General features: G+C 50.5%; 1 protein-coding gene across 1 annotated transcript in view; it reads right to left on the bottom strand.

Moving 5' to 3' along the window:
* CACNA1E (calcium voltage-gated channel subunit alpha1 E) overlaps positions 1 to 22,210 on the bottom strand; it is a 342,984-nt gene that overhangs the window by 67,505 nt on the left and 253,269 nt on the right. Inside the window, exons 13-25 of the mRNA XM_040263854.1 lie at positions 21,002 to 21,114; positions 20,525 to 20,656; positions 19,985 to 20,057; positions 18,995 to 19,112; positions 16,447 to 16,514; positions 14,657 to 14,754; positions 10,214 to 10,270; positions 8,394 to 9,035; positions 7,557 to 7,867; positions 4,867 to 5,026; positions 3,565 to 3,694; positions 2,613 to 2,672; positions 1,745 to 1,851 (exon numbers count right to left, since the gene is read on the bottom strand). Coding sequence (XP_040119788.1) covers positions 1,745 to 1,851; positions 2,613 to 2,672; positions 3,565 to 3,694; positions 4,867 to 5,026; positions 7,557 to 7,867; positions 8,394 to 9,035; positions 10,214 to 10,270; positions 14,657 to 14,754; positions 16,447 to 16,514; positions 18,995 to 19,112; positions 19,985 to 20,057; positions 20,525 to 20,656; positions 21,002 to 21,114 — 2,069 coding nt within the window. The remainder of the gene's footprint in view (positions 1 to 1,744; positions 1,852 to 2,612; positions 2,673 to 3,564; positions 3,695 to 4,866; positions 5,027 to 7,556; positions 7,868 to 8,393; positions 9,036 to 10,213; positions 10,271 to 14,656; positions 14,755 to 16,446; positions 16,515 to 18,994; positions 19,113 to 19,984; positions 20,058 to 20,524; positions 20,657 to 21,001; positions 21,115 to 22,210) is intronic.

Genomic DNA, 22,210 nt, shown 5'->3' on the forward strand with positions numbered 1-22,210 from the left:
AAAAAAAAACTGAGGGTAAGATTTATCTCTAACAAAAACAGCAGATCTCCTTAGGACAAAGGTAATCTTTGGTATTTTTTTCCCTGAAGGAGGAGGAAGAGGAGCTAGGAGTCCTCTTAGCAGAGCCAGAGTTGCCTTTATTTTTATCTTGCTCTGACAGTCCACACAGGGACCAGATTGTTGGGAAAATACTTTCGTGAAATCTCCTTAGGAACAGTACAGTTCAGTCACACAATCTCGTCCAACTCTTTGCAACCCCATGGATTGCAGCATGCCAGGCTTCCCTGTCCATCACCAACTCCTGGAGCTAGCTCAAACTCATGGCCATCAAGTTGGTGATGCCATCCAACCATCTCATCCTCTGTCTTCCCCCTTTCCTCCTGTCTTCAATCTTTTGCTTCCTTGTGAAGGGCCTGAGTGACTCCACGTGACTCTAATGGTGCACATAAGGACAAGGGACACTGGAGTTGTCCTGATGGCCAGCCCACCTCAGGGTCACAAGTCACATTCAGCCTGGTTCTCCTTTGGAGGGTCCCCCCTGGCTGGGGCAGCAATGGACACAGTCTGCTTCCAGGTTCTGGGAGCTCTCAAATTCTTAGCACACCTGGGGACCTTTCATCTCTCCTACAGATATAGCACTCCCCAATTTCAGTCACTTGAGGAACATTCTTAACTCTTCTCCCATTTCTTCCTCTGCCAGAATGCATAGGGATGAAAGCTGGCAGTGTCTGGGGAGAAGGTAAGACAGATGATCCAAACTTGACCATTTGGACCAGGAAGGTCAAGTCTATGGAGATGCCTTGTTCCTTCCCTTTTGCAGCTGTCATCAACAACAGCAGGCCCCACAGGCTTTTCTTGTGCCCCATCACACTGTGTAGCTCGTCTTGCCTAGAAGACTTGGCTTTTTCTTGTACTCAGAGAGGCTGGAGGGAATTCCACTCCCTCCGTGGGAGAGGGTGAAGCTGCTCTGACAGTGGAACAGGTCCAGACAGAGCCCAGAAGGCTGTCTTTCATCTTCTGGGGCCCTCTACCCACCAGCTGAAGGAAAAGGCGCTGACAATATGCCTACTTCCTAGCTATACCCTGGAGGGCTAGGAGAGTCCTTTCCTGAATCAGTGTTCAAAACAAACAAACAAACAATCCCCTAATGTAATGAACATAGTTAGCTACCTGGATGGTTTAAGACTGTCTTCCTAAGTATGCTACCAAGGAAGGTTTGAAAAGTCTTTCCTTCAGGAGTTTCACATATTAACGTGGTCCTTAAGTCCCTGAGATAGCTCTGGGGGACCCCTGCTTATGAGCAGAGAATCTCCTCATGCCCAGGACTCTGTGATCCCCAACTCTGTTCTACCTGCCTCATTTTTCTTTCAAGTGGGTCCTTTAATGACAGAACTAAGAAACGCAAGGATACACCAGCTGTCCCTGGTCCCACCCTGAATCCATGGGGGAACACAGGTGACTGCTGTCCAGGCTCATTCATCTCAACTCAAAGGGAGGAACACCAGGGCCTTTGACTTCCCCTAGAGTCTTGCCCTGCCCTCCGTTTGCCAGTGCTCCTCATTCGGGCAGGTTAGCTGAAGCTGTAAGGCTCTCGGGAGCTCTGTCGAGGGGCAACTGGGAAACAGACGCCCAGGGCAGTATTCGCTGGCACCAATGAGTGAGCCAGCCCTGGAGAAGCCCTAAGATCAGTCAGTCTCAGGAAAGAAGGAGGGAAGGAAAACGGACAGGAAAAAGAGTTACTTACGCCAGAGCAAAGGCCACCAGTGCACCAACCACCACCACAAAGTCCAGGATGTTCCACAGATCTCGGAAGTAGGAGCCGTCCTGCAGAATCAAGCCCTGGTCTATCATCTGCAGAAGAATGGGAACGGCCACTGATGAGTCCCAAGGTGCTGGTCATTCGGGCCCTGAGCTCTGGGCTCTGCATGGCAGTCTCTCTCCACTGCCATTGCCTTTAACCCAACTCCACATGAGGATCCAAAGAACAGGAGGACAGGCCCCACGGGCTCTCTCTCCATTGAACTGTGAGGCCCGAGGCCCTTTTCAGAGTCACCAGCGTTCCCTTACACTCCTTGGCTCCCAGCACCCCACCAGCCCTCCCTTTCATTAGTGGCTCAGAGCACCAGGCATTACTGCATATGCACAGATGGGAACAATCCCAGATGGGTGAGGATGGGAACAAGAGATAAATGCAGGTTGTGAGGGTGGCAGGGAACAGAGTGGAGGACAGTGAGTATGGCTGGGACTATACAAGGCCAGAAAGCTTCATCCCTACCTAAACCTTGGCCGGGACACTGGCTCAAGCCAGGAAGCGTGATGAGGAGGTGAGAACAGTCCCCAAGCCTGCGGGACTCCCACTGCCTGCCTGGAAGGGATCTGACCGCCCCCTGGGCCATGTCCACAGGTCTGTGCCAGTCTAAGGAGAGCCACATGGTCACATCCTGCCACGACAGACCTTGCCAGGATCTTAGGCCATAAGAGGGGTCAGCAGAGGCCTCCTGAGGTTCTGTCATTGGCCAGGAGGTGACAGCCCTAGGGAAGACACTGTCCTAGAGGCGCAGACGGGTGACCCCTCCAGCCCCAGAGTCCAGGGGCACTCTAGTTGCTCTTACCTTTATAACCATCTCAAAGGTGAACACGCCAGTGAACACGTAGTCAAAGTACCTCAGCACCTGCAGGACACAGAACACGGAGACCGTCAGGCTACATACAGTCCTCAAACACAGGCTCTCCTGCATGCCCACCCCGAGGCCCACTCATTCAACCTCAGAACAGAAGCTTGGGGTTATAACTGCTAATTGATGCAGGGAGGAGAGGAGCCATGGATGTTGCTGGGGCAGCACGATCTGGTGGCCAGTCCTCAGCCTTTCCCTCCCCGTGGTCAGAACTTAACATCTTGGGTCTGAACTGCCCCACAGATTTCTCCCCTGCTGGGATCCTTGTCAGTTCCAATCCTCCCCACCCCCTCATCCCTCCTGATATCTATCCTGGGCCTCCACAAGTTGTTTTAGCTCCCCATGTAGAGCTGCAGGGCCCCAGCTTCACCTATGCCCCTAGGTCAGACTCCACATCCAACCTGTGGATGGTGGCAGTTGTGGTTGAGTCAATCAGTCATGCTCAACTCTTTGCAACCCCATGGAGTGTAGCCTGCCAGGCTCCTCCATCCATGGGATTTCTCAGGCAAGAATACTGGAGTAGATTGTCATCTCCTGATCCAGGGGATCTTCCCGACCCAGGGATTGAACCTGCATCTCCTGCACTGGCAGAATTCTTTACCACTGAGCAACCTTGGAAGCCCCTTTCAAAGCCCTGGCTGGCTCCCAGGGTAACGCTCCACTGATGAGCATAAAGGTAAGCAGTATGGCTGGGGAGTTAGGGTTGGGGTGGGGGCTGGTCGTGAAATGGTTCATACTTTGCCCCGAGGAACAGGACTGGGCAATTTCTTAAGCCCTTCCAATCCTCCAGGAAGCTTCTTTAGTCCACTCTAATGTTGGAATGGTAGGCTCTGGGAGAGGGGAGCACCAGGGTACCATGCAGGCTGGCAAACAGCCCCCGTGCACGCACTTTGTTGCGCTCCGAGTTGGTCAGGACGGGGTCCTCGGCCGCCAGGGCGATGCTGCTGGCTGCAATCACCAGCAGGATGCACATCTCGAAGTAGCGCAGGTTCACGATGTAGTGGCAGGCCCTGCGGATCCTGTGGGCAGCGGGCAAGCCCACTGAGCCAGCCCCGCCTCCCTCCCGCCCCATCCTTCTGCCCCACCCCCATACACATCAGCCTCCTCCAGACAGCCAGGCATTGGCCAGAGGAAGCCGTGGGGAGAGCAATTTAATTTCTCAGGCACCACCCTTGATTTAAAGCCCCAGTGGGGGAAAGTAATCAGATTGGTTAGAGGCTGCAGTATGCAAGCCAAGATACATTATCTGCGTGTGCATCTGAGCCACCTTGGGGAGCAGCAGCCAGCATCCAAAGACACACGCTTGGGTGGCTACACATTGCCTTCCACTGTGCCTCAGTGTCTACTCCCCCACTGTACAGAGACTGGAGCAGAGCAAGAAAATCCTAAGAACCCTGAAACATAAAAACAGACCTCGATTCTAAGATTCCTGATGAAAGCAGCAATTGGTTTTCCCGAGCCGCAGGTATTCCGATCAAAGTGACTATTCTATCGACTGACTGCATCCTGGCCTCAGTTGGCCTGACATCTCTTAGCCCAGGCTCCTTCCTTCCCAGGGCCATGCCGGAATACCGCCCACTTGGTCACCGAAAGCCTTCTTGTCTTCCGAGACCCTGAAGCTGGTCTACATATACATCTTGCTCAGTTCCTGGGCAGAAGGCAGCTTCTCTTTCAACATCCCATCTTTTTTGAATCTAACCTTTCAGATTCTTCTTTCCCCACCCCATCTCATGACCATAACACTGGTCTGAGGAACACACCCACTTCAAAACTGATTTGCAGGGCAGCCAATGGATGATCCAGTTATCCTAAGCTTCCTATTCTCAGCTCTGTCCACTCCTGGAATATTTGGTGACACATCCCAAGTAGATGTCCTCCGTTCCCAACTTCCTCTGCAACCTACTAACCAAAGACTAGATGAAGGGCCCTTTCCTCTGACATTGCCCATGTTATTCTATCCTAAATGACTCATTAGACTATGGGCACAGAGTTCAGAGGCTGCTGATTAATTCCATGACCCACCTTAACTAGTGAGCACCCTGGAGGCTTTCAGATATCTGGCCATATTCCACCAGGAAGGCTCAGGAGGAACACTGGACCCTCATCCCTCCTTCCCATCACCCTGCTCTGGCTCAAATCTTAGCTCAAAACCTCCAGCACCAAAGGGAGATGGCAGTGGAGGGTGTCTTACGGATTGGTGGTGCTGAAGATGAACATCGAGCTGTGGGGCACCATGGCTTTGCCCGTCTCACGCTTCTCCTTCTTCTGGTGCTTCTTCTCCACCTCCTCCTCATCCTCTCTGATCTCTTCCTCTTTCAAGGGACTGGCTTCTCCATCAGTCTTGTTGCTGACTACAAGAAGAACGTGTGGAACGCTTCAGAAACCTTGCTACATGCAGAATGGTGCCCTTCATTTTCAACTGGGGATGGGATGAGACGGTGGGAGAGGGAGCTAGGTAACTGCCCAGCAAGGTGCCTGTGAAGGTCAGGGTGTCTGTTAAATTGCACTGAGTGAAGCCCAGGCTTTCTTCCTAGCCTTACCCCTGCCCTAATTTCAGGTGGTAGAGCCTTTTGTGCCATATAAATAACATCATGTTTTCCTAGGTAAGAGAGAATGGTTGTTTCTGTTGTAAAATTTACAAACTTACCTCTATCTAAAATCTGGACTCTTTGTATGTATTTACTTAGGGCATTTTTCACATTGGTACACCTGAACAACATATATTATTATTCCCCTTCTACAGGTGGGAAAACTGAAGTTCAGGGAATTCAAGGACCTATACTAAGCTCATACAGCTGGTGCTGTGCTTAATGGCTCAGCTGTGGAGGATTCTTCGTGACCCCATGGACTGTAGCCCACCAGGCTCCTTGTCCACGGAGATTCTCCAGGCAAAAATACTAGAGTGGGTTGCCATGCCCTCTTGCAGGGGATCTTCCTGACCCAGGGACTGAACCCAGGTCTCCTGCATTGCAGGTGGATTCTTTACCATCTAAGCCACCAGGGAAGCTCAAGAATACCAGAGTGGGTAGCCTGTCCCTTCTACAGGGATCTTTCTAACCCAGGAATCGAACCAGGGTCTCCCACATTGAAGGCAGATTCTTAACCAGCTGAGCTAACAGAGAAGCCCTATACAGCTGGTATACATTCCCACTTCAAAATTCTATCTCCTTTCAATGAAACCACACTGCAACGGAAGATTTTAAGAAGCCATGACTCTGTCTGGAGCTGCCCTTCTGGCTGTTCTTATTCCAGTCCTGATTAACGCAGAAATGAGAATGCAATATTCATGGGAAGATGGGTCTATGACTTCTCCCAGGATTGAGAGGATGAAGCAGCAGAGACCAAGTGGGGCTGCTGGGCCTCTGCTCTCAGTTTCCATGTGGAAGGCCCAGTGTGGGGTGAGTGGCAGAGAGGATGAGGCCATCAGAGTGCGGCAGGGGCACCTCTCCCACATTCCCATTCCGTGAATGGTTCTGCCTTGGAGCTTTGTGTAAGTAGCAAACCTCCAAAGTCCTGACCCCTTCCAGGTCCTTCCAAAAGGTAAGTCATCCAAAGCGTCCAAACCTCCTCTGATAACACGCTCTAACCCACGACCAAGGTCAGGGACTAACCCCAGAATGAGAACAGAAGAGGGTCAAACTTTCTTAATGGCGTGTCTCATAAGAGTGTGTGTCCGTTGCTCAGTTGTGTCTGACTCTTTGGGACCCCATGGACTGTAGCTAACCTGCCAGGCTCCTCTGTCCATGGAATTCTGCAGGCAAGAATACTGGCCTGGGCTGCTATCCCCTACTCCAGGGGATCTTCTCGACCCAGGGATGGAACCCAGGTCTCCTGCATTGCAGGCAGATTCTTCCCTGAGTCACCAGGGAAGCCCAACCTTCTTTTATGAGACATACACTACTATGACTCTCATAAAAGAGGGTCCAAAAACACTTCCTTATTAGTGCACAAAATTAAACAAGACAGAAGGGGTTACTGGACATGTGAGATTAGAAAGTAGTACTGGCATTCTGAAGAATACTTTGAGAGGTATTTCACTTTGAGAAGGTGAAGAAATGGAGACAGAGCAGCGAGAGAAAGAAAAACAGGACAGGACTGTTTTGTGAAAAGAAAAAATACGGGCAGAAAAAAGCAAGAGCAGAATCCTGCGGTCACAGTTCAGTGCCAAGGGGACAGACGGTGGTGGGGTTATGCAGAGATGGGTGTGGGGTTGGGGCAGGGATGGGGATGGGGTAAGTGCTTTGGGGTTGTGTTTCCCTTTAAGGTCTCACAGATGAATATCCACCACCTCCGGGAACTGTGAGAGAAAGTGTGACTAAAAGCTCCTAGGAGAAAGAGAGTCAATAAGAGTAAAAGATTCAAGAAATGTTAGCACAGAGGAAGGTCTCAGAGGTCATCTGGTTCAATGCTCTCACTTCACAGATGATAAACTGAGGCCTCAAGAGAGACAGGGTTTTTGGAGGCCACGTGCTGAGCAGAACCAGGGCCAACATGGGCCCGCCTGCCAGCAATGGTCCCCTAACTTACCAGGTGGCCAAGCACCTGGGGGAGAGGCGGCCCAGAGAATATGCCATCAGATATCCACAAGATAAATTAAGTAGCTGAATAGACAAAGGGGTACAGAATCACATGTGATCTCTCTGAAGATTCTAGGGGGGGCACGGGCTAAACAACATTTTATGGGTAAAACTTAAGATTGAGAAAGTTCTAGCTTAGTTCTCTTGCAAACGGGGCTAAAACTGCTATTTCTTCATATGTTGAAGAAGGATTCCATCCCCCTGGGGGGTTTTCCCTGCAGCTTTCCGGGGCTGACTCCAGAACCATGCCTCCCCCAGGCCTGGGGGTGGGGGTGGGGGGAGGGGGCGGGCCCTGTGTTCTCACTGTGCACCATGGCGGAGTCCACCAAGGGGCCCACGTCGGGGATGGTGACAGTGACGCTGGTGCTCTCAGTGGTGGCCTTGTCCGTGTTGGCCGTGACGCAGGAGAGGTCGGGCTCACTCTGGCTGACCCGGCCCATGTCCAGCTTCACGTCCCCCAGCAGAGCCTGCTCACTGCTGCCCTCCGGCTCCTGCTCCGTCAGGGCTGCATCCTTCCCCACTTCCAGCTCTGGCTGGGGTGGGACAAGGGGTGTGTCGGCCTCATCCAGGGCTCCTGCCAGCCCGGAGCCTCTGGGCACCATCAGACTGTTGGTCCTGTGAGGACAGAGAAGACAGCTGCTGCTCACATCGGGAAGCGATTCTGAAACGGCTGCTGTGCCTGACGAGAGGGAAAGGTGAGGGGAGTCCGCGTGCCCCTGCTGGAGAGCACGTGGCACCCGCTGTCTCCCCCCTCACCAGGCAGAGGAGCTGAGGTCCGCCAGAGCGGCATCCATTGGCTTACTCCTGCCCATCATGCCCTCCCCACTCCCAACAGGGGATGCCCTGGTTTCCAGGGGAACAGATCTCACTGCTATTTTATTGACACATACTTCATAAAAGATGCCTTATACAAAAGGGGAAACTGAGGTTCAGAAAGGCTTACACTGAAGAACCCCTAATGCGGGCTGCACTACTTGTCTCCAGGGTGCTATGTTGAATTTAGCTGCTATCGTGTTGACAGGCACCTCGTAAAAGGTGCATTATACAAAAGGGGAAACTGAGGCTCAGAAAGGCTTACACTGAAGAACCGCTAACGTGGGCTGCACTACCTGTCTCCAGGGCGCTCCTATGTCGCATTTACCTCCGTAAGTCCTGGCATCGCTCTCGCTCTTCCTCTTGGATCATGGGTTCTTTGCCCCCGTGGCCGGCCCTGGGCTCGCGGTCCCTCTCCCCCTCACTGGGCACAGTTTCGTCCAGACTCCGCTCCTGGCTGGCAGACCTGCTCCTGGAGGCGGAGGAGGGCTCCCTGCCCTCCGTCCTGACGCGGCGGTGCCGGCTGCGCCGCTGGCTCTGCCTGTGCCGGGCCCGGTCCCCGAAGGTCACCACCGTCTCCGCGCTGCCCGCCTCCGGCTGGGTCGGGTCGCAGTTCCCGTGACAGGGCCGGGCCAGCCAGGGTGGCTCCCGTTTGCCCAGGGCCAGAGGGCTCCTCTGGCTGTCCAGGGCGCTCGCCAAGTCCCCTCCGTCCCCCTTGAGGGACCCCCCGCGGCTGACGCGCTCTTCCTCACACTTCTCCAGCCCCAGGCCCAGGGCCAGCCCCTCGATGGCCCGGGGTCTCCGGTAGAGGCTGGGGTGCGCGCTGAGCGGGTTAAGCGGGTTGAGGGGGTTCATGGGCGGGGCCTCCTCCTTGTTGAGGGCCTCCTGGCTGGACATCTGCATGTGCCTCCTCAACTGGCTGGTTCGCTGCTCCCACACGGACATGTGGTGCCGGCGCCTGCGCTCCCTCCTGCCAAAGGGGAGAAGGCGAGGGCAAGGTCAGGAGTGCCAGCCAAGGGCCGGGGAGGGCGGCCGCGGGGGCCCAGACCAGCCCGCAGCGGCCGGGGCACGGGGTCAGGGGGGAAACACACGGTGGGGGAGCAAACGGGAGAGCCCAGGGCCTGCAGACAGGAAGCACAGAAAAATGCGAGGGGCCGAGTGGGTGGTTGGACCACTGCCCCCCAGGTTCATGGGGTCTCCCGCTCTGATCCCTGCCCTGAAGTAGCTGAGGAGGGGTGAGGGCAGCCCAGCACCGAGTCCCGGAGGCCAGGGCCTGCAGACAGTAGTACGAAGGTTGCCAGGTCTTCACTCCCCGCTCCCCTCTGCTTTCAGGGCATCAACCTGTACTCTCTCTGTGCACACCAATGGCCCTTAGTTCAAGGTCAGAGGCCTTTCTTCCTCCTCCTCTCCCTCTCTTTCCCTCTCCCATGCCAGCCTGGGAGAGCTAAGGCTGAGAAGTACAAGGGCAGGTCCTATTAAAGGGAGACTGACAACGGCAGGGAGCAGACCCACGTTACAGAAAGTTTGGGCATGACCCTCGCAGCGATGCGGTGGGATCTTTTCCACAACCACTGATAAAATCCTAGGGTCTCTATGTCCAGGGACCACGAGCAGCTCATACTCAAAACCACCGCTGAACAGCTCAGCTTGGAGGCCTAGCTGACCATTCACGTGGCAGCAGGAACACACAAATGTGACACAGGGTCGGCTCCCATGGGTGGTGGAGGGTGGACGCTTACACCTGCACCCCATGCACCCATGGGCGCACCTCTAGAGCCCGTGCAGGGGACGCTCACAGGTGCCCACGCGCATCCTCACTGGGGCCCACACGAACTGTCCACAAGCGCCTGCATGAAAGGCACCCCACTGGCACAAACAACCCACGCCGACACATGTCCACTCACAGGCCACACGGAAGAGCAAACTGCACACGGGGTCACATACCTGAGACGCACACTGAGAAAGGCACACGGTGGAAGGTGCGGAAGGGCAGATCACAAACCATGTGTACGGAGCACACACGCACACGCCACGGCCCACACGGACACGTGCACGCCCGTGTTACTCTGTCCCCGGCAAGGACAAAGACACGGTGTCCCCGCACCCACACGTAACCACTCACAAACACGCAGACCGGTACACACATACAGGTGGCTGCTGCGTGGCTCCCACATCGACATGTGGTGTCTTCTCCTTCTGTCTCTTCTGGGGAAGAAAAACGGACAGGTTCAGTTCACCCCCACCTCTAGGACCCGCCAGCCCCACGGCCACCAGCCGATCTCCAGGGAGAGGCACAGAATCCCCTAGGTGCCTGCTGCCCTCTGTACACGCCCAACCGTCAACTCTCCAAGGGACCGGCCTTGGTTCCTTGCTGTGTGCAAACATACTGATCTAATATAGTGAAGCAAACATGCAGGCAAGCACAGGGTTTATCAGGTCATAGAAGCTTTGGATGCTCAGTCATCAAGCCCTGCTGGCACTCAGGTTTCACCTAAGTGTCCTTCAGAGACCTATTCTGGAAACCCTGTAAACTTGGATGAAGTTCATTTCCCCCTGATCATATCTAGGATATTGACAAAGGTATGACTCCCCGGCTCATCCTTCCCATCTCACACAACATGCAGGGAACCATGGCCAAAGGCAGGGCCATCGCTCAATGGGCTGCCATCCGCATACCTTAGGATGTGACTGGTGCCCCCCGCACATGTGCACCGTGGTGGCCCTGGCTGAAGGCCTTGAACACTGTCTATTCAGCTGGGTGAAGCAAGTATTACCCTTCCTGGCCTTGTGCAGGGAAAAATCTCATCTACACACACACACACACACACACACACGTGCTATGTCCTTTCGACCACAAGGTTAATGGAAAGTCAATGGTAGGGTGAGGGCATCACCCACAAAGGCAAACAGGAAAAATGAAGCTGTCAGCGCAGGCTCAGCACTCAGGTGGAGAAAGACATGTCTGGGACACCTGCGGAATGAGCCTACCCCAGTCCCTGGGGTGACAAACCCAGTCTGGCCCAACGGACCCTGCCTGGACCTGGGAGGTTGGCAAATGTGGCTCCTTCGCTGATGAAACTGACAACCACCCGTGGAAAATACACAGGCAAACTAGGGTCGCTCAATCACCACGTCCACATCCGCAGAGCAGCCTGGTCCATGGTGGGCAGGGGGAACAGAGGCAGCTGGTCTGAGCCTGGAGAGGTGCAGGGCACAGGAGCACCCCTGGGCTGGATGTGGCCAATACTGTGGAGACACCTGTGACTAGGTCCCCAGCGTCCCTCAGCATCAGTGGCTGCCATGCACGTGGGGCAGCCATGCCAAGAGGCATGGCGCGAGAGAGAAAGAGAAACACAGACCAGACCAGACTGGGTTTGTCACCCCAGGGACTGGGGTAGGCTCATTCCACAGGTGTCCCAGACATGTCTTTCTCCACCTGAGTGCTGAGCCTGCGCTGACAGCTTCATTTTTCCTGTTTGCCTTTGTGGGTGATGCCCTCACCCTACCATTGACTTTCCATTAACCTTGTGGTCGAAAAGACAGGCAACATGCATGCCCACCAGGAAAAGCACCTTCCACCAGCCGTGCAGTGATACCTATGCAGTGGTAGCTCTACAGCTATGCAGGAGACCTGGGTTTGATCCCTGGGTCAGGAAGATGCCCTGGAGAAAGAAATGGCAACCCACTCCAGTCTTCTTGTCTGGAGAATTCCATGGACAGATGACCCTGGCAGGCTACAGTCCATGGAATCGCAAAGAGTCGGACACGACTGAGCAAGTAACACTTAAACAACAGCTATTTGCAAATTCTGAAGTCATCACACACTGATCCTCTAGAAGCATGTGTAGAAGAGGGAAAATATGTGGAAGAATTCTCTGCATGCCCACAAGTGTGCACACACACATAACACATGCACACTGAGGCCAGGCCAAAGAGAAAACCAAGCTCTCATTTCCATACAAGTCAGATCCACACTTCAAACTTCACTTCTCCACTTACACATACAAAGATCCAGATTCACATCCCATCACAACCATGAGTACATTTTCAACATTCCTACAATCACACAGAGAAGCGTCTCCCCAGTTCATACGCATGTGACCTCACACACACCCTGCAAGGACCATGTGGACCAGGACAGGTGGCTTGTTATTCTTCATGTCAAAGACAGAGAAACAGGGACTCTGGGATGCTGAGGTTCTCGCTCTAAGGCCACAGCACTGAGGGACAGAGCCAGGTCTAGCCCTCAGGCTTTTTGGTTTGTAATAACGCTCTAGCCGCCACATTCGCACTCAGTCATACTATAGTCTGGAAGTCAGGGGTCTTGGCCCTCATGTCCAAACACTGTTGTTCAGCCAGCAGCACACTCATCACACCCAAAGCCTGTATCTCTACTCACCTGGGATGGTTACAGCACTCCTCCCACCTCACTGTGCCTGGATACGCGCACAGCTCACTCCCTACGGCCCTGTGCCTACCAGCATCTCATTCATTCTTTCATTCCATAAATAGTGAGTTTCCACACTGGGCCAAGCATGCTTCCCCCTCATATCTCCAAACCCACTCCTCCTCCAGGTTTCCTCATCTCAGGAAATAGAACCACCCACTCCTAAAGTGGCAGCCAGCTCCACCCACCAGCATGTTTGGATACCTGTGTGTATTTATTTTTAGCCCAAACTCATGAGTGCAGGGCAAGTGGGGTAGAAACTGCTTGAGGCTCAGAGAAAATTCTAGGGAGGAAGGAGTCGTTTCATCTTTATCGATCTTTAATGAATTTTGGAGCAAGTTTTTTTCTCACTCACAGAGGAGGGGCCCAGAGGCCAGGCCTTCCTTCAGTTTTGAAAGGTGAGAACGAGAGGACAGCCATGCAGAGGAGGGCCCCCACACATAACTCTGGAATGTCCCTAGGAGGCGAGGCCGAGGACACTGAGAGCCTTCCAACATGAGCTCTGGGGAGGGAAGGGCTCCTCGCTGATCAGTTTCAGGTTAACAGATGACAGGGTCTGGCTCCAGCTGGACCCTCCCCAGCCATACCCCAGGGCCCCTCACACAGCCCTCATGTGGGCCCAGAAGCCCCAACAGGAATTCAGTGGTTCTGTGGTCATTTCTCAGCCTCTCCCCCAAAGCCCTGCCCCAGTGCCACGCAGAGGTCAGCCACGCAAAGGGCCCCACGGTCTGCTAGTTCCGCCAGCAGCCACCAGGGCGAGGCTGGGTCCTCAAAGAGCGTCTACACTGGCTGCTGTAATGTATCGGTCCCCATTCTCTCTAATCCACTCCAACTGGATTTTGTTCCCACTGGGCCACTTACACGGCTCTCGTGAAGTTCACTAACAGTGTTCATTTTGCCGAATCCAATGCTCCCTTTTCTGTCCTCATCTCACGTGATCTTTCAGTAGTCCTGAGCTCCTCCGTCCACTTCTTCCTTCCACAAGCGTGTTCTTCTCTGGGTCCCCAGGACACCCTGCTCACCTGCTCTCCTCATGGGTTTCTCCTTGAACACAGGGTGCTCTCTGGCCTCTGGCCTCAGCCTCTCAGCCCACCTCTCCCTGGGTGAGCTCTCCTGGGATGACTGCCTAAATGCCATCCAAATGCAAATCCTCCTCCCCATCCTTATTTCTAACCCTGACTTCTGAGCTTCAAACTCACGTGGCCAACAGCCCATTCAACAGCTTCACTTGCTCGTCTTATGTGCATCTCATATTTAATGCCATCAAAAGGAACATTGGATCTCCACCATCTTCAGGTGAGCCATAAATACCACCATCACCTCTCCAGTTACACAGGCATCAAACCTTAAAACCTGGGAGAAATGTTTGTGTCTTTTTTTTTCATCTCCACTTCTATCACATTTATTCCATCAGCTCATCCTATTGGTTCTCCCTCCAAATACAGACTGAATGAGATGAGCTCTCATCTCCTCTGTTGCTGCTATCATGGTCTAAACCACCACTAACTCTCACTGCTTTACTCGAAGAGCCAATCTCTGTCTTCCTGCCTCCGGTCTGGGCCCCTTCAGTCCATTCTCCATAGAGCAGAGTGACCTTTTCAAGTATAAATCAAACCCTACCCATCCTTCCCCTCTAGACCCTCCTACAGTTGTAATCAGAACAAAAGCCAAGTCCTTCACTTGAGCCTGTAGGACCTTCCTGGCCATACCTCCTTCTCTTTCCCCTTGCTCCCTCCACATCAGCCACACCGGGGCCTTGCTGAGAATGTTCCATCTTCATAACATCACATAACCATCTTCTACACATTTAGATCTCTGCTTAAACATCCTCTCTTCAGAGAACTCCTCCCAAATTGCCCAAAGCTACCGTACCCAATTCCTATTTCTCTGTCTGAGTACCCTGTTTTACTTACTTTATAGAAGTTCTATCTAAAATTGTCTGTGTGCATTTATCAGCTATCTTGCTCACTGAAATAAAATTTCGGTGAAAAAAGAGACCCTGACCCTGTCTTGCTCAGGACTGTATTCACAGGATGCTTCCTGGCACAGAGCAGGCTCCCTCCAAGGGTCAACAGCTGTGGAGCTGAGCACTGGGCTATCGAGACAGGAGCCCAGGGATCTGTGATGTGGGGACAGCAACTCACTCGATGGAAGGCATGTTGGGTGCAGACATCGGGCTGACCTCCTTGGCCTTCTGCAGCGCGTGCTTCTGGTTGAAGGCCTCCTCTTCCTCTTGTTCATCCTAGACACAAAGTAGAGATGGCGTTGTCTGGGATCCCCATGAAGGAGAGTAGCTTCCTCGGCCCTGCCCAGAAGGGCTGAGGGAGCTTCTGGAGACCTGGAGAAGTGAGGAAAGCAGAGCAAGAGGTGAAACAAGCAGAGTGAGGTCAGGTTGGCTCACAGACCTCCAGCAACTAGCAGTCAGGCCTCCTGAGACAGCAGCCTCCACAGCCCTGGCACGGCCAGCTGTTCTGGCCCCCCTCCTGCCCCATAGGCCCCCCATGTTTCCTCAGGAGAGACCTGAAGGTCTACCCCAAACCCCAGCCCTCGGTGGAGGTGGCCAGGGCTGTAGAGGTCAGAGGCCAGAGCTGATACTTCTCGGATGCTCTGCAGCGTCCGGAAGTGATGGAGAAGGACCTTCCAGGCAGAGCCCCTGAGATGAAGCCACAATCTTCATCATACCCTCTTCCGTGCACAGCTAAGTGACCCCTACCCTGGTGCTCAGGCAGGGACCTCAGCCCCTCACCCACACTCCAACTTATAAATGTCTTTCTATGTGATGACGCCATGGAAACCCGGTTCAGGTGAAATGAACAGAGCTACTAAGAATACATATGTTTTCAAAGACTGCTCTCATTTTTACACACGTCCTTTTGCTTGATCCTTGCTGTCCTCCTGAGAGGTATGCAAGGCAGATATAGCATTCCCTTTTTTACAGATGAAGGAAGCAACACTAATAGAGACCAGGGGTCAAGTCTAAGCTAAAAGGGCCAGTAAGTGTCAGATGTATAACTCACAGCTGGTTTTTACACACGTCCTTTTGCTTGATCCTTGCTGTCCTCTTCAGAGGTATGCAAGGCATATATAGCATTCCCTTTTTTACAGATGAAGGAAGGAATAGTAATAGAGACCAGGGGTCACGTCTAAGCTAAAAGGGCCAGTAAGTGACAGATGTGTGACTCACAGCCAGCTTTTCAGCTACTAGAGCTTACCCTGTCTGCAGGTAAGAAGATCCTTGAGAATACAGAGAAGAGCAGGTAACCCTCAAGGAATACATGGAAAAAGCTCATAAACATCACTAGGATGCTATGGATTTTGCCTTAAACCAAATTTGTGTTATGCGGGAGAAGGTTCACTCATCTCCCTAGACAATTCCACTGCAATTGTATTGCCTCTACCCCTGAAGACATGACTCAGAGGAAAGAAAGGAACTGTTCTTTGAGAAATATGGTGTCTGGCTTCTTTGAAACTCATGGAAACTTCCCCCAAGATGAAGTGAGCACTGGAATCCCCCAACAGCCATAGTCCTGGACCCTCTTACCCTCAAACCCAGAAGGGTGAAGGCACATGATTGAGGTCACACAGCCACAGGTCACAGGAGCAGAGGTGGAACTTAAATCCAAGACTCTGGTGTTTTCTCTATTTTCCAAGTCACAAGCCTGCAAAGGCTATCTTTGAGAGTCTGCAGTGACTAAGTGATCATCTTTAATATCCAATGAGAGACCCCATCTGGTCCAAGGCTCGGCAAACTCAGTGAAAGTGAACCAGGCTCCCTCCAGGGACACATGTAGCTCTCCAGGTGTCCATGAGCTCCCAGAAGGGACCTTCCCTGCAGGCCTGAGCCAGGCAGTGCAGGCTTCTGGAGGTAGCCCCAAAGCCTAGTGGGAACCCAATGGCCCAGAGAACCATTAAATCCCTGGAGAACAAGGCTCACCTTGGTCAGCTCCTGGGCGTTGGCCAGATTGTCCACAGCGATGGCCAAGAACACATTCAGCAGTGTGTCTGGGGCAATGAGTTAAGGATGGGCAAGTAAGAAAAGCAAAAGGAGCCCCAGCAAGGCTGAGAAGGCATCTCCATGCCTTTCCTGTCTGGAACACCAGCAGGGACAGAGTCAGCCCAAAGAGTCCCTGAAGCAGGGACTGTGGCGGGGGCGGGAAGAGATATTATGCAGCTCTGTTTGAAGGAGAATATGTCTTCTCTCCGTCCACATATCATCTCTTTGCACCAAACAAAGAAACATACCTGAATCAAACCCCCCAGGGAAGGGGGAGATGGAGGGAGGAGGCTTTTGCACAGCTACTGCCTCTAATTACAGCAACATTGAATAGAGAACCACTGAACAATAAGACGGGCAGGGAACAAGAGGTAGGAGTTCATCTCTCCTTTCCAGGAGGCTGGAATTGAAGCCCACCAAGATCAGGCATGCTAGTCTGACCTTGAAGATGAAACAAAAAGAGAGAGAGATTCTACAGACTCATTACTATCTCTCAGTAATGGTATGCTAACATTTCTCAATCTTCTTGTCCTGGGAGGCTCCCATATTTCATTTAACAAAATGTCTCAGGGCACACAAGATCATTATGGAGCCCATTTCTATTCCACACTCTAACCTCAGAAGTCCCAATTTTCCAATTATCCTCGAGGCTCATGTGTTATGGACAATACATCTGTTTTAGCACAAAAGTCCAGGTCTGACTACCCTCAGAGTAACAGGAAAATTAAGGTGCCGCTATTAAGGCAAACTGGCCTTCCATTTCTGTGACTCATTGCCTAGCTTTCTTTATGTGGGTTTCTCGTGTTTGTGTATAGTCTGCTCTGGCCCTTAGAAGTTTTCAGAGCAGAAAACTTAAAGGAACATCTATGCTCGGTGAGACTATGGAAAAGGCAAAAAAATACATCTGCAACACATAGCTATCCCCTTTTCACTCGAGTGATCTCAATTCAAGACAAGTCCCACTTGCCCAAAACATCATGTAGAAGTTTCTGGTCTGTGGAATATTCAAGTAAACTATCTCATTTTACTATTTACAACTAATGAAGGACATAGATGTTGTTTCCTCTTTTCAGATGTGAAAACTAGAAGCTCAGAGAGGTTAAGTGACTTTCCCAAGGCCACACTGCTGGTAAGCAAAGCTGCTGGGATTAAAACCTAAATCTTCCTTGTCTAGATCGCAAGACCAGTCATGGGTTTGGGAATTAAAGGCACTTATTTTCTATTCTCCCATTATAATTTAGTAACTGACTTTGATCAACTTATTTCCTCTAAGATTTGTAAGGTAAGGATTAGATGAAATGGTGCCAAAAACCATTTAGTATGAGGTCTTATGAATAGCACAAGTATGATAAACCCTAGCTATGCTCAGCAGTATTAGCATTAATCACAATACTAATATTTTTGAGAACTTATTAGGTGGAAGGCTCTGTTCCCTGTTAGCATAGAGAACTACCATATGATCCAGAAGTCCCACTCCTGGACATATATCTGGAGAAAACCATAATTTGAAAAGATAGATGCACCCTAATGTTCACTGCAGCACTATTTACAATAACCAAGACATGGAAGCAACCTAAACGTCCATCAACAGATGAATGGATAAAGAAGATATGGGACATTTATACAGTGGAATATTAGTCAGCCATAAAAAATAATGAACTAATGATGTACAGCAACGTGGATAGACCTACAGAATATCATTCTAAGTGAAGTAAGCCAGACAAAGGCAATGATATCACCTATATGTGGAATCTTTAAAAAAATAATACAAATGAAGTTATATACAGAATAAAAATCAACCCACGGACATAGAAAACAAACTTACGGTTACTATTATTAAAAGGGAAAAAGGGGAAGGGATAAATTAGGAGTTTGGGGATTACCATATACCCATTACTATAAATAAAACAGAAAACCAACAAAGACCTACTGTATAGCACCCGCAACTATACTCGATATTTTGTAATAACCTATAAAGGAAAAGAGTCTGAAAAAGAATATATATATGTATAATTGAAACATTTTTCTGTACACCTAAAATTAATACAACATTGTAAATCTACTATACTTAAACAAAAATAAATGTTTAAGTAAAAGAAAACATAATTAATTCATTAATATTATTATCCAGTTATTACTATTTCAGCCTATAGTGATCTCTGTACTCCCTTATTTTCCCCGGTTCATAGTCCCTCCAATCATTTACTATAACAGACTCATATGATTTTATCTGTGATGATAATCTGATAACCTGGATGTTATGATATCTGATAATTGGGATGATACTCTATCTTATTTATACTCATCTTTTACCCAAATAGCAAATGTTCCTTAAGAGCGGGATCCTGGTTTCTCTTAGACCTAACACTGTCTACCCCATTGCTACCTGCCCTCTACTATCACCAGCATCACCACCACCACGGCCACCTCCTCCTCCTCACATCCTGGTCTAGGCCAGCAGAACAGAGAAGCATTTTAAAAAGGATACAGTTTCCAAACAAGGTGAGCACAATGAAGTAGATAGCAGACCACATGCCCGAGCTGACCCCACCCTGGGAGCGGATCCCATTGTACATCACCTCATTCCAGTCCTCACCCGTCAGGATCTACACAAAGCATACAACAGGCAAATTAGAGACCTGGGTTGGATGAGAAAATGGGGTCAATGGGAAGGGGAAAATTCTGAGTCTGGGTCTTTTCCATTTACCCTCTTGTCAAGGAGAAAAAAAAAAGTCACACTCATGAATAATCCTCAACTGCCTTCTGATATGTAAGAGAATTTTAGCCATTGAAAATGGAAGAAGAATATCAAAAGGAAAAGTTCTGTTCCTCAAAATGTAGAATCTCCAGTCTCCCATCCCACACCGCAGCTCTGCCAAGCCTACGGGAGCCACACAGATCAGGTGGTTCAGGCGCTGATGGACTATCTTCTGGAGCTGCCAAGATCCAGCTCCTGAGACAGCAACACTGTTGGAAAGAGCCTCAAGGGCTCCAGTTCCAGAAAACTGAGTTCTGGTTCAGTCTCATATTCTGGCTAAATAGAGTTCTCCTTTAACTCTTAAACATCACCAGATTTGAGTTTCCTCCATGATTAAAAAAGAAAAAAGAAAAAAGGATTGGGTGGGGGTGGAAAAGGTTCTACATTAAATGGACATGTAAGTTAGAAGGTACTTCAAATTTCATAAAACCAGAAATGTGATGTTACTGAATGTCTTTGACTTAATTATCATCTCTTGCAAACTCACAAGTGTAGGGAGAAGGCCAATGAGGTCATCACAATAGAGCTCTTTTATTATTCGTGAGAACAGAGCTATAGAAATCCTAGGAATTAACAGTGGTGATGACTACTCAATAAGCAAGAGTACTAAGTACTGCCTGAGAGGAGACTGGAGAGGAAAGGGAGGATTCTTTTACATCATCATCACCTTGGAGGATGTGCACCAAGGGATCCCAAGTAACATTTTTAACATCCTCATACCTGGAATACAGTCATGATGGCTGCAGGGAAAGTGTCAAAGTTTGCCGAAGGAGTCCCATCATTAAAGTTGAATCTGAAAAGGAGATTCAGAGAGAACAAAATGAAAATCTCACACACCAAGTTTCCCTTCCTAAAATTATGCCATTTTCATCACTCCTTTCCCCTTTCTTCACATCCCTGTCTTCCGTACTCTCCTTCCATTCCACTAACTTACGAAGATGGTTTTAGTGATTACTACCAAGAACTGTGCACTTGTAGGGCACTGGTGATGGGATCTGGACTTATCTTGACTTACAAGACCCCAAGCTGCACCTTTCAAGGGCAACTCCAAAGGGAGAGGTCCCCTCAATAAGAACCCCGTATGGTGTGGAAGGATTAAAAACAGAGACATTTGTTCCACACTTAAGGTGCATGGTTGATTTGGGCCGTGGACACGAACAAACTCATGGTAACATCGTGAACAAACTGGTGACCCCAGAGCTCACAGGATGAAGATGAGGTTTTGAGGCTGCTTTGGCCGGAACCTTCATTGGTGCTTACCTGCCCCCAAACAGCTGCATTCCTAGCAGAGCAAAGACAACGATGAAGAGGAAAAGGAGGAAGAGTAAACTGATGATAGACTTCATGGAGCTCATCAAGGAGACCACCAAATTCCGGAGGGATGCCCAATACCTACAAAAACCCAGATAGTGTTACAGCGGTGAGCTGGGTACCAGACTACCCCCAGGCCCAGCTGGGCATCTGCCGGGAGACCTATGAGGTAAGCTGCATCTGGATACTTGTAGGAAGGAGAGATGGAGCAGTAATGTGGCTCCCCTCGGGAAGGTGGCACAGGAGCTGGCACTCAGGCACTTTCACGGGTTTGGTCTTTGGAGATGGAAAAGAAGCTGAAGCGTGGAGTAGAAAGTGGGGTGAGGAAAGGGATCCTGTGGTGAGGATGTAAGGCAATATAATGTGGCAGAGAGGAGCTTCCACGCCCAGAGGTGGCTCGGAGGAGTCTAGATTCTGATCACTTACTTGGTTATTTTAAATATTCTTAGAAGCCGGAGAGCTCGCAGGACACTGATTCCAAAAGATGTACCAGGTCTGAAGATGGCCCAGACTACTTCAAAGATGCTGCCCACTGTGACCTAAAGAGCCAAAGCAAGCCACAGTGAGAAGAAGAAAAGGCAAAGGGCGGGGGGAGGGGCGGGGAGGAGGGACTCCTCAATCAACAGTTCTCATTGGGCTATTCTGAAGTCAAACCTTTCCCTCCCTACCCTGCCTCCCTCCAATCGTCTTCTTCTTCAAAAGTTGCTCAGTCCTGACTCTTTGAGACCCCATGAACTCTACAGTCCATGGGATTTTCCAGGCCACAGTACTGGAGTGAGTAGCCGTGCCCTTCTCCAGGGGATCTTCCCAACCCAGGGATTGAGCCCAGGTCTCCCACATTGCAGGTGGATTCTTTACCAGCGGAGCCATCAGGGAAGGCCACCCCCAACAGGACCACCTGTTTGTGAAGGCTGCCAAGGAAAAACGAGACTCTGCCCCTTCTCTCCCCACTGTGCCCCACTCTCCTCGCTAAATTTCCTCCTTCATCCTGTAGCTTGTTTACCAACTGCTCTTTCCTGAAAACTACAAGTCATTCACCACTTCTGCACAGATTTGACAGCTGTACTGTTCTTATTAAAACACCTTGAACAGACAGACAAAAGAGCAGTCCTCAAATAAGAAAGCAAATTTAAATGAATACAGGTTGCTTTCCAATAGAAAAACTTCTGAGAAGGTCCACATTCTCTCACTGGCCTAGACTTTGGTGCTAACAAGAACGTTTCAGTCACCTGTGCATGAAATAGCTTTCAGTCACTCAGGCCCCACACACCTGGATGTGATGGTACTAATTAGTGGCATAGAATCTGATTGCTATAGGAAGCAGCAATGTCAAATCAGCCATTCAATTTGTTTTATGTTTTAATTATATGTTTATTGAAGGTCTAATACATTCCCCACATTGCACTAGGAGAAATAACAGGAATTAATCCTCACAGCAATGCTGAAAAGTATGTACATAAGGGAACTAAGATAAAAATGGTCTTTCACTAGTTCTTATGCCTGAAAATTGCCTCTACCCAGAAGCATATGTTCCAAGTTAAAATGCAGGTTGGCAAGTGCTCAAAATCGTTAGCACCTAACTGGAGATTTGGCAGAAAAAGAAGAGGGTTTGGCAGAAGGAGAGGTGGTTCAGGA

Source organism: Oryx dammah, unplaced genomic scaffold (genome assembly GCF_014754425.2).
Source record: "Oryx dammah isolate SB20612 unplaced genomic scaffold, SCBI_Odam_1.1 HiC_scaffold_21, whole genome shotgun sequence".
Classification (NCBI taxonomy): Eukaryota; Metazoa; Chordata; class Mammalia; order Artiodactyla; family Bovidae; genus Oryx; species Oryx dammah.